This window comes from Rattus norvegicus, chromosome 1 (assembly GCF_021556685.1).
Source record: "Rattus norvegicus strain SHRSP/BbbUtx chromosome 1, alternate assembly SHRSP_T2T, whole genome shotgun sequence".
In the NCBI taxonomy this organism is placed as follows: domain Eukaryota; kingdom Metazoa; phylum Chordata; class Mammalia; order Rodentia; family Muridae; genus Rattus; species Rattus norvegicus.
In genome coordinates, this window is record NC_141534.1 from 42970870 (window position 1) to 42982948 (window position 12079).

At 42.2% G+C, this 12079-nt stretch overlaps 1 protein-coding gene across 20 annotated transcripts in view; it reads left to right on the forward strand.

Moving 5' to 3' along the window:
- Ccdc170 (coiled-coil domain containing 170) overlaps positions 1-12079 on the forward strand; it is a 149955-nt gene that overhangs the window by 23776 nt on the left and 114100 nt on the right. For 16 of the 20 annotated variants that reach the window (XR_015682748.1, XR_015682753.1, XM_087650891.1 and 13 more), the window contains 2 exon segments: positions 8925-9053; positions 10315-10571. Coding sequence is in view for 15 of the 17 variants with exons in the window: in XM_087650891.1 (XP_087507017.1) it covers positions 8925-9053; positions 10315-10571 (386 nt within the window). In the remaining 2 variants the exon portion in view is untranslated. 20 annotated transcript variants of the gene reach the window in all.

Sequence of the window (12079 nt, forward strand, 5' to 3'; positions counted from 1 at the left end):
TGCCATATCGTATACATTCATCCATAAAGTGTACTTCGAATCCATTTTTTAAAATTATATGGTACAGAAAGGCAACCATGGCTGTAGACCTGTAGTTTTTCTCCCCCCCCCCGACTCCACTCAATCTCACTACTATTTGCTTTTTAAAAATCTGCTGATATAATTTTCTTTTGGGACTTTACTCTGCTCAGTTTCAAGTGTGTTTTAAGGACAGCCCCTCCTCATGGGGTCATCATAAAGAGTGAATGGGATGGTCCCTGGATCCGTGAATACAGTGGTGTCTTAGCATCGGACGGGGTTGGCACATCTTTGTTTGTGACCAGGGCTGTTGCTCATGGCATAATGTCTTTAGCAGAGCAATCATATGAAGACTGTTCTAGAAGAATTTCAATAGGTACATTGAATTAGAATTTATGTGAACAATAATGAAGTAGTTCAAGAGAAGGTAAAGTGGGGTGGCCACCTTCAAAGTCCCTGCCTTCGTGTAGAAAGGTATTCTGAAGTTTGCTTCTACCTGCTGAGGTACAGGTACTCAGACTGTTTTCTTAAGTCCTACACCTACAGCACCATTCCTTTAGGCAGGAATAATCCCCAGGAACCAGGTGCAAGCAGAGGGAAAAAGCAGGAGGCTCATGAGAGCCCTGATATCAAAATCTGACTAAACGAGCTAGACCAGCTTGCCAAAACACATCCCAGGACAGTTATAATTGTGGCCCAACACATTTCAGGTCATTGTCATAGTATAACATCAAAAAGATAGATGTCTGTGGTCTAAAGGAGTGATCAGTTGGAAAGATTTGTTTTTCAAGGCAATCCATGTACTGTGACTTTAGGAAGAAACTTCCTTGTGCCGAGAAGATGGGCCAAAGGAGCGAATGGCTAAGAGCAGCACTGAAAACCTGTGTGTGCAAACCTGTGTGTGTGTGTGTAAACCTGTGTGTGTGTGTGTGTGTGTGTGTGTGTGTGTGTGTGTGTGTGTGTGTGAGAGAGAGAGAGAGAGAGAGAGAGAGAGAGAGAGAGAGAGAGACAGGGACACAGGGAGTGGTGGGGCAGAAAAATAGAAAATGTGAGAGAGAACAAGGGAGAGAGGAAGACAGGGAGGGAGAGGGAGGTATGGGGGTGGGCAATTCCACAATGGAAGAAACCCCTGTGGTAATTCAGTTGAGTATTACAGTGTTGTGTAGTGCTGGAGCCAAGTGGAGATTCATTGTGTGTCCCAGAGAGGAGAATGGAATCGGCTCTAGAGCTCTTGTGTGTCCCAAATTTTCTTCTTCTTCTTCTTCTTCTTCTTCTTCTTCTTCTTCTTCTTCTTCTTCTTCTTCTTCTTCTTCTTCTTCTTCTTCTTCTTCTTCTTCTTCTTCTTCTTCTTTTCTTCTTCTTCTTCTCCTCCTTCTCCTTCTCCTCCTTCTCCTTCTCCTCCTCCTCCTCCTCCTCCTTCTTCCTCTTCCTCTTTCTCTTCTTCTTCTTCGTCAATGGGATAATAAGATAGCTGGGCACTGTAGTAGCAAGGCTGGCCCCAGACATGGCCCACAGCTCAGGTAATTGGGCACACTGTATACTAAATGACGAGTGAGCACATCTTTGCTTTATGGCACCGAACTTCAAAAATCAGCATTTTTTTGGAAAAGACTATGAGGCAATTTCATTCATTACCATAATAGCAGCAGCAGAATCAAATCTTACATAGTTGACTCTCTAAAACTGATATGAAATTGCACCATGGGCTATCTGGGAGGACAAATGGATGGGCCTTTATTTCGCCACTGTGGCTAGAGTAAAAAAAAAAAAATTGAAAATTGTTTAATACTTTCGGGTAAAGTTGAGGGATTTAAAAAAAAAGTTGAGGGGTTGTTTAGGAGGGCTTAATGAGGAGAAACTTCCTGTATGTCAGCTGTCACCTTTTTCCAGTCTGTGCTGTCACAGTCATTGGTTTGTCATTGTGGTCTCTGTAGAGAGACTGCATAACAGGGCTGGTAAGCTTTAGCTATGTTTGTCCCTTAAACAAGATACTTAATAGAGGATGGGGGAGAGCAAGAAGACAAGGCCTCTTAAGTCCACATAAGCAAAGCTCATGTGAACTCACACAGACCGAGGCAGCATGAACAGAGCATACACAGAGCATGCACAGGGCATGCACAAAGCATGGATGGGTCTGCACCATCCATGTGTCATGTGTCATGGCTTCCAGTTTGGTGTTTTTATGGGATTGTTGTGTGAACAAGTGGGTCTCTGGTTCTTGTGCCTTCTCTTGGGCTCTTTCCTCCTGTTTGTTTTGTCATGCTCCAATGTGTTAGTTTTGTTTTATCTCATTCTATTTTATCATTCCTCAGAATCTTGTTTGTTTTCTAATGAGGGACTGAAGGGGAGTGGATCTAGGGAGGCAGGAAGGAACTGGGAGGAGTAGAGGGAAAGAGAAACTGTAATCAGGGTATATTTCATGAGAAAAATTATGTATGTTCAATAAAAGGAAAAAACTTGACAGAGGACGTTAAAGAAACACAGTTCTTGTGAAGGGCTTGGAAAATATGGGAAATTATAATAAAATCTAGCCCTGTGATGGAAAGAACCACAATATTTCTTTCCAGCATTTAACACATATTTAATTTTACAAATGATGCTCTTACCCCGAGGTCAACACTGGTGCCCTCCTGAAGGCCAGTACAATCAAGTGCATGTGTGCTGTCTTGACACTGTCTTAGACGTAGTTATAGGAAACACATAGAATGCTATTTTTTCCTTCTCCTTCTGGGTTATGGACACAAGCATCATCACTGTAGCTTTATAATTTCTTGGTTTTGCTCCATGAAGTTTCCTGGAGGCAAAGCCTAGTAAGGGACAGATCTGTCTCTCACTGCCCCGTCCACAGGGTTCTATAATTCAGAAAGGTCTTTGTGGAATAAATGTCATGTGAACGAGAGCTTGCATTGCTTTGATACCCTCTCACTCTTTTGTTGTCATTACAAACCACAGAATGATAGTCATCTTTGTACGTGTCCCTGTGCACATGTGTGAATAGATTTCAAGGTGATATAGTTGGAGAGATGAGCTGCTGGGTCTGACCATGTTTGTTCTGGGATATAGGATATTGACACCAAGGCTTTGTATATGCTGGGCGAGCTCACTACATGGAGCACTTTGTAGCCCTCTTTTAACCAAAATACATCCTTGTACATCCCACGAGCACTTGAAGATGTTAGTACTTCTAATATTGATCGTCATTAGATGAGGACCTGCTATGACAAAGGGAAATCTCTGAACTATTTCATGTGGCTCTTACTATCATATGCAGTGGGTACACTGCATTTTTATTAGAAGGAGACAAAAAACAAGATAATTACATCACTTGCTAAGTAAAAAAAAAATCATAGCCATTGGATAACTCATTTTCCTAATATAATTTTTATTGAGTGGTGGTTGTGTATGCTAAGGTTGAAACCTCTTCTGAGGGCACTTCCGCCCCTCGAGGCCTCATGGGGGAAGTGCAGCTGTGGTGGTGACACGGGACCCTTCTGAGGCTGGCCGGGTGTGATCCTGCCTAAGAGCCCCCTTTCAACTTCTGCTCTTTCCCCAGGAGTGCTTAGCCATCTTGGTTGTATGGTGACTGACAACACTGGCTGTCACTAAGTGTCCCGGAGCTTTTGTTTGGCATCTTGTGGACTGCCACACAGGTCATGGCAACATTTGTTGTCCAGTTCCGGGCCATGTGATGACTTTTGCGGTCGTGACTATATCAAACAACAGTGGTTGTTGGTGGTCCAGTAGTCTCTGGCTGTCATTAGTGGTTTTACTGAAGAGTCCTCTGAGGCCACCAGGATAATCCATGAAATTGTCCTCTCTGTGACCTCTCTCACATACCTTAAAAAACAACAAAAGAGTGGGTTTTCATGCATATCTTTCATAAAGACCACAGGGCTTAGAGAATTTACAGAGCTGGGTATAGCTATATGCCTATTTCAGTTCTTATTGCTATCGCAAAATGCCCGATAAAAGCAACTGATAAAATTACTAGTACCAGAACAGAACCACATGATCATTTCATTAGATGCTGAGAAAGCATTTGACAAAATTCAACACCCCTTCATGATAAAAGTCCTGGAAAGAATAGGAATTCAAGGCCCATACCTAAACATAGTAAAAGCCATATACAGCAAACCAGTTGCTAACATTAAACTAAATGGAGAGAAACTTGAAGCAATCCCACTAAAATCAGGGACTAGACAAGGCTGCCCACTCTCTCCCTACTTATTCAATATAGTTCTTGAAGTTCTAGCCAGAGCAATCAGACAACAAAAGGAGATCAAAGGGATACAGATCGGAAAAGAAGAGGTCAAAATATCACTATTTGCAGATGACATGATAGTATATTTAAGTGATCCCAAAAGTTCCACCAGAGAACTACTAAAGCTGATAAACAACTTCAGCAAAGTGGCTGGGTATAAAATTAACTCAAATAAATCAGTTGCCTTCCTCTATACAAAAGAGAAACAAGCCGAGAAAGAAATTAGGGAAACGACACCCTTCATAATAGACCCAAATAATATAAAGTACCTCGGTGTGACTTTAACCAAGCAAGTAAAAGATCTGTACAATAAGAACTTCAAGACACTGAGGAAAGAAATTGAAGAAGACCTCAGAAGATGGAAAGATCTCCCATGCTCATGGATTGGCAGGATTAATATAGTAAAAATGGCCATTTTACCAAAAGCAATCTACAGATTCAATGCAATCCCCATCAAAATACCAATCCAATTCTTCAAAGAGTTAGACAGAACAATTTGCAAATTCATCTGGAATAACAAAAAACCCAGGATAGCTTTAGCTATCCTCAACAATAAAAGGACTTCAGGGGGAATCACTATCCCTGAACTCAAGCAGTATTACAGAGCAATAGTGATAAAAACTGCATGGTATTGGTACAGAGACAGACAGATAGACCAATGGAATAGAATTGAAGACCCAGAAATGAACCCACACACCTATGGTCACTTGATTTTTGACAAAGGAGCCAAAACCATCCAATGGAAAAAAGATAGCATTTTCAGCAAATGGTGCTGGTTCAACTGGAGGGCAACATGTAGAAGAATGCAGATCGATCCATGCTTATCACCCTGTACAAAGCTTAAGTCCAAGTGGATCAAGGACCTCCACATCAAACCAGACACACTCAAACTAATAGAAGAAAAACTAGGGAAACATCTGGAACACATGGGCACTGGAAAAAATTTCCTGAACAAAACACCAATGGCTTATGCTCTAAGATCAAGAATCGACAAATGGGATCTCATAAAACTGCAAAGCTTCTGTAAGGCAAAGGACACTGTGGTTAGGACAAAACGGCAACCAACAGATTGGGAAAAGATCTTTACCAATCCTACAACAGATAGAGGCCTTATATCCAAAATATACAAAGAACTCAAGAAGTTAGACCGCAGGGAAACAAATAACCCTATTAAAAAATGGGGTTCAGAGCTAAACAAAGAATTCACAGCTGAGGAATGCCGAATGGCTGAGAAACACCTAAAGAAATGTTCAACATCTTTAGTCATAAGGGAAATGCAAATCAAAACAACCCTGAGATTTCACCTCACACCAGTGAGAATGGCTAAGATCAAAAACTCAGGTGACAGCAGATGCTGGCGAGGATGTGGAGAAAGAGGAACACTCCTCCATTGTTGGTGGGATTGCAGACTGGTAAAACCATTCTGGAAATCAGTCTGGAGGTTCCTCAGAAAATTGGACATTGAACTGCCTGAGGATCCAGCTATACCTCTCTTGGGCATATACCCAAAAGATGCCTCAACATATAAAAGAGACACGTGCTCCACTATGTTCATCGCAGCCTTATTTATAATAGCCAGAAACTGGAAAGAACCCAGATGCCCTTCAACAGAGGAATGGATACAGAAAATGTGGTACATCTACACAATGGAATATTACTCAGCTATCAAAAACAACGAGTTTATGAAATTCGTAGGCAAATGGTTGGAACTGGAAAATATCATCCTGAGTGAGCTAACCCAATCACAGAAAGACATACATGGTATGCACTCATTGATAAGTGGCTATTAGTCCAAATGCTTGAATTACCCTAGATCCCTAGAACAAACGAAACTCAAGACGGATGATCAAAATGTGAATGCTTCACTCCTTCTTTAAATGAGGAAAAAGAATACCCTTGGCAGGGAAGGGAGAGGCAAAGATTAAAACAGAGACTGAAGGAACACCCATTCAGAGCCTGCCCCACATGTGGCCCATACATATACAGCCACCCAATTAGACAAGATGGATGAAGCAAAGAAGTGCAGACCGACAGGAGCCGGATGTAGATCGCTCCTGAGAGACACAGCCAGAATACAGCAAATATAGAGGCGAATGCTAGCAGCAAACCACTGAACTGAGAATAGGTCCTCTATTGAAGGAATCAGAGAAAGAACTGGAAGAGCTTGAAGGGGCTCGAGACCCCAAAAGTACAACAATGCCAAGCAACCAGAGCTTCCAGGGACTAAGCCACTACCTAAAGACTATACATGGACTGACCCTGGACTCTGACCCCATAGGTAGCAATGAATATCCTAGTAAGAGCACCAGTGGAAGGGGAAGCCCTGGGTCCTGCTAAGACTGAACCCCCAGTGAACTAGTCTATGGGGGGAGGGCGGCAATGGGGGGAGGGTTGGGAGGGGAACACCCATAAGGAAGGGGAGGGGGGAGGGGGATGTTTGCCCGGAAACCGGGAAAGGGAATAACACTCGAAATGTATATAAGAAATACTCAAGTTAATAAAAAAAAAAAAAGAGAGAAAAAAAAATGGCAAGAGAAACCTCTCAGGGACAGGGTGACTGTGGGTTAAGCTTTACAGTTATTAATTCACAGAACAATGAAGCTAATTGGGCAATTAAGTATCAACAAACTTATATAAAATGTTTCAAACAAATATAAATGTTAAAACGTAAAAAAAAAAAAATTACTAGTACCTACGGGGCAGCTCTCAACTGTCTACAACTCCAGCTGTAGGGAACCCAATATCCTCTTCTGGCCTGTTCAGGCATCAGGTGCACACAGGTGGTGCACAGGCGAAACACCCATCCACATAAAAACAAGCCAACGAACACAACAAGGAGTGCTGGGATGAGACGAGCATGCCAGGCCGGGATCCTTAGTTTTACCTTATCGGCTATTAGTGGAGCCAAGAACTGTTAGCTTCTGGAAGGGCCCAGACTTCTTACAAATGTCCGCCGCACCCTGTTTGCTTTCTTTTAAGTTGCTTTCATGACCGAAAAAAGATTTCGACATTGAGAGAAATGGCAAAATGAATCACTAGGAAGGAGGGAAACGTGATCTCTCTGTGAAGAAATGAGTTGAGAGAGCGTCCAGTCACATCACATTTGGAAGGACAGTGAAGCTTACTCTGCAGGATGTAACTGTTAGAAAGAACCCTTTAAACGATCCTTTTCTGACTCTTTTTGTTCTGGGTAGGATTGGATCCAGACGTTATCAGAGTTAAGTAGGAGGAAACTTAAAGCTATTACTTTAATTTGTGTGTGCTCATTCACGGTGAGTGCCCTGTGCACATGTCATGGTTCTCTTGCAGAGGTCAAAGCTCATCCTGGAATGCTGGTCCTCACCTTCCACCTTGTATGAGACAGGATCTCCTTGTTGTCCACTGCTGTGTATAGTCCAGGCTGGCCGGCTTGTGGGCTTTTGGACTCATCTGTAGGACTGCTGGGACAGATAAACTTTTGACTGGGGCCTAGGAACTCAAGTCCTCACAATTGCATGGCAAGTGCTTTATCCTCAGAGTCATCTTCCTAGCTAGGAAAAACCTTGAAGCCAGCAAAAATGCAATTGCTTGCTTGCTTATTTCCTCCTTTTTCCTTTTGGTTGTTTTGTTTTGTGCCTTTGAGATAGGGTCTTATGTAGCCCAGGCTGGCCTTGAACTTGCTAGGCACTCCATGTTGATCTTGAATTTCTGATCCTATTACTTCCAACTCCTAAGTGCTATAAGGCCTGGCTATCTACTTTCCCTTTTCTCCTTCCTTCCTTCCTCCCTCCCTCCCTCCCTCCCTCCCTCCCTCTCCTTCCTTCCTTCCTTCTTTCCTTCCTTTCTTCCTTCCTTCCTTCCTTCCTTCCTTCCTTCCGTTCTTCCTTTTTTCTTTCCTTCTTTTAGTTTCTTTTATTGGAGGTCTAATCCAGGGCATAACTCATGGGCTCTACTACTGAGCCTAGGCAAGCCTCCTTTTTTTTCTCATATACCATTATAATATTTATTTGTCTTGTAAGATACAGGATTTTGCTATGTTGCACAGGTTGGCCTCACACTCTTGATCTCTCATCTCAGCTTCTCAGGTTCCAGGATTACAAGTGTGGGCCATGGTATCAAGCTCCAAAGACCAATTTTTAAGTAAATGACTTATCTTTCTATGGTAGAGATGTCTGGTGTATGTGTATGTATATGAATGAGTGTGTGTGTGTGTGAATATATGTATGTGTGCGAATGTATGTGAGTGTGCATGTATGAGTGTGTGAGTGTATGTCTCTATGTGTGTATGAGTGTATGTGTTGCTGTGTGTGTGTGTATGCATGTGTGTACGTATGTCAGTGCAACATGTGTGAGTGTGAGTATATATGTATGAGTGTGTGAGTATATGTGTGTGTGAGTGTTTGTGACTGTGGGTGTGCATGTGTGTGTTAGTATGTATGAATGTGCATGTACATGTATGTGTGTGTATCATTTCTTGGACTGCCTCCTGCTTCCCTTTGAACTCTGAGAGCAAGACTGGCATGATCTGAACATAGCACACATTCTTGGTCATGCTTTCTGTGCATTAAAATAAAAAGAAGATGTCCACTTAAGATATCTTTGTGCAGCCTTGGATGACAGCCTGTTTACTACTTTTAATGGTTTCTTTTTGGGGAAACTCTACCAGGGAACTGCCGATCATCACCCAGAAGTCCCTGTTACCCGGGAACAGCTGAACCACTACCGGAATGTGGCTGAAAATGTTCAAAGTGAGCTTGCAGCGGCGCTGGTCAGATTTGAATGTGCTCAGTCCGAGGTGAGGTGCTGTACACATTCACCGCTGAGGAGTGCATCTGTGAAGCTTTTTTTTTTTTTTTTGAGTGAAACAGCATTAGAAACAGGGATGTTAAAAATAGGATTTCAATCCGCTGACAAAGTTTACACTTACTCTCTTGTGTGCTTAGCCCCTCCAACTCTGTGCTGGCTTTTAGAATTTAGAGAGTCTGTATAACTTGGGAAGACCCGAGGACTTTGGATTAAAGTCGAATGGGCCTTGGGGAAAGTCTTCCCTTAATGTGAATCCTGAGCTTGTAAGAAGGATTTCTAAATTCTCTTTGTGTGGGAGTTCTGATTGGCTGGGCAAATTCCAAACTTGGGAAGTGCAGTGTAGTTTCTGAGTCCCTCCAGATCCATTCTGCTTGCAGTGCAGGGGAGTCTTGACCGGCCTGTGAGGCAATGAGTGGTTGACAAACTGGTAACACGTGTGCAACTAATGCTTCATGCATGCACACTCCCAGTTCCAAAGAACCGTGTATGTGTGAAGATGGTCCTGCAGAGGAGACCCAACACTCTCAAATGCAGACGTCCTCCAACATTTTGATGCTGCCGGAGCCATGGAAGTCTAAAGCTTCTGCTTGCATAATTTCCCTTTGCTGCCATATTTCCCCCAGGAATCCGAATATCATTTTTTCTTTACCACGTATAATTATGGTCAGGAAGGCCAATGGAAGAAATACCGTTATATCCTGAACATCTGGATTTGCTTGAGAAACAGTTGTGGCCATGAAATCACAAACACTGTGGCTTGGAGGGGCCCCAAATCGTTGTAAATCAGCACTAAATGCACCAACACTGATAGAGTAAATGAGTTCCCATTGTAAAATGTTTTATTGCTTTTTGTAATATCCACCACAAATGTTTCCCGAGTGGCATGAAATCAACTTAAGATGCTGCTCATTTTTATTTTTTTATTTTTATTTTTTGGTTTGTGTACTTGACATTGAAGTTCTCTCACATACTACAAATGATTACTCTTTCAGGAGATTATAACCCAGCCTACAGCTGACTTTTGAAAAAGATAAACTGTGATTATTAGTCAGGCAACTATTCAGGCATAATTTCCAAGTTGGTAATGCAGATCCAAATTCAAGGAAGAGAACATGAAATTGGACGAGGTCAAGAATAAAATGGTGAAATTTTAAATTACAATCTTGGCTCTATTGGCAGACACTTCCAATGACACACATATTGTTTAATCTCTCCCCCCCACCCCCACCCCCAACCTCTCTGCACTTTAGCTTCGAGAACTTCGCTCCAAGATGCTTTCTAAAGAAGTTTGCTGTCAGGAGCTGAAGGCAGAAATGGAGAGCTATAAAGAAAACAGTGCCAGAAAGTCCTCTCTCCTCGTCTCTTTGAGGGGCAGAATACAGGAGCTCCAAGAAGAATCAGCAGCGTTTTCTGCTTCTAAAATCAGAGCAGAAGCCTCTGCTCATGCCATGATGAAGGAGAACCAGGAACTAATGAAGAAAGTTCTAGAACTGGATGAGAAATTACAGTAAGGAAGTTTGGAAATGCTTCCCAGTTTGTTAGTGGCTATACTAGATTCAGATCTCAGCCTACATCTTGAGTGATCTTTGAATGCTTTATATGACTTTCTCTTTAAACTCAAGCTGGAAAAACAATTACAGACCTCAAATATCTTTGTAGTCTTGGAAACTTTGCTCAAGTTCGGGTGTTATTAAGTGTTTCAACAAACACAGTTATGCAAGCATAGGACCTTGATGGTGGTTGCAAAAACTTATTGCAGGTGTAGTTGTGAGTTTCCTTAAGTAAACAGAGAAGCCCACAGAAAGAGAGTATTTAGAGGCTAGCTAAAAAATATTCAAGAAGCAAGACTACTTTGAACACTCCTCCTTAGTCTTTACTGGCATTTTATACAGAGAACTCATGGAGATTTTTCTGCCTCCACCTCTCGAGTGTTAGGATGACAGTACCATGACCAGCTTTGAATATCACTATTAATGAAGTAGTTCATACTACTTTTTATGTATTCCATCTTAAAAAAATGAACCAATGCCCCCCCCCCAGTTCCTGTTCCCTTCCACCTATAGAAAAACTTCTTTTTTGTTTGTTTGCTTGATTTTAAGATAGGCTGTCTGTCTTAGTTAGGGCTTTACTGTTGTGAACAGATACTATGACCAAGACAACTCTTATAAAAAATAACATTTAATTGGGGCTGGCTTACAGTTTCAGAGGTTTAGTCCATTATCATCAAGGTGGGAGCATGTCAGTGTCAGGCAGATGTAGGGCTGGAGGAGCTGAGAGCTCTACATCTTCATCCAAAGTCAGAAAGGAGGAGACTGACTTCCAGACTGCTAGGAGGAGGGTTTCTCAAAGCCCATCCCCACAGTGACACACTTCCTCCAACAAGGCCACACCTCCTAATAGCGCTACTCTCTAGGCCAAGCATATTCAAACCACCACACTCTCCCTGTGTAGCCTAGGCTGCTATTGAGCTTTCATCCTCTTCTTCCTGAAAGCTTGGATTACTGGGGCTCTTAGATGTTTTTGTGAACCCATCTTCAGTTGCTTTGTGAGATCACCAGTGATGAAACAGGGCTGGTTGGTCTCTCCATCATCAGAGATCTGTGAACCACTCTCTTCTCTTGCTTTCCAGAACATTACACACAGCTAGTTTATCTCCTTTTCTCTTTTTATGTTTTTCTTTTTTTCTTTTTTTGGCTTCTAAATATTGAGCTGTCTCATACCTCCGTCTTTAGCTCTCTTCTCATTTCTGTGCCATTTAACCTCCTGTGTCTTAAGTATGATCTAATTACTGGTGATTCCGTGACTCCATATCCAGCTTGAATCTCTTCTCTTGTGAGGCACATAAGGCACACAAATCTGGGCATCTTCATGTAGAAGCCCAGCAGACATTTTACATTTTTATTTCATTCTTCTAGCTGCCAGATGAAATATCTTGGTGTCATCCAGGGTTCTCCTTTTCTTTCATATTCTTCTCCATTTAGCAAATGCAACCACAGCTATTTTCAAATAAAACTA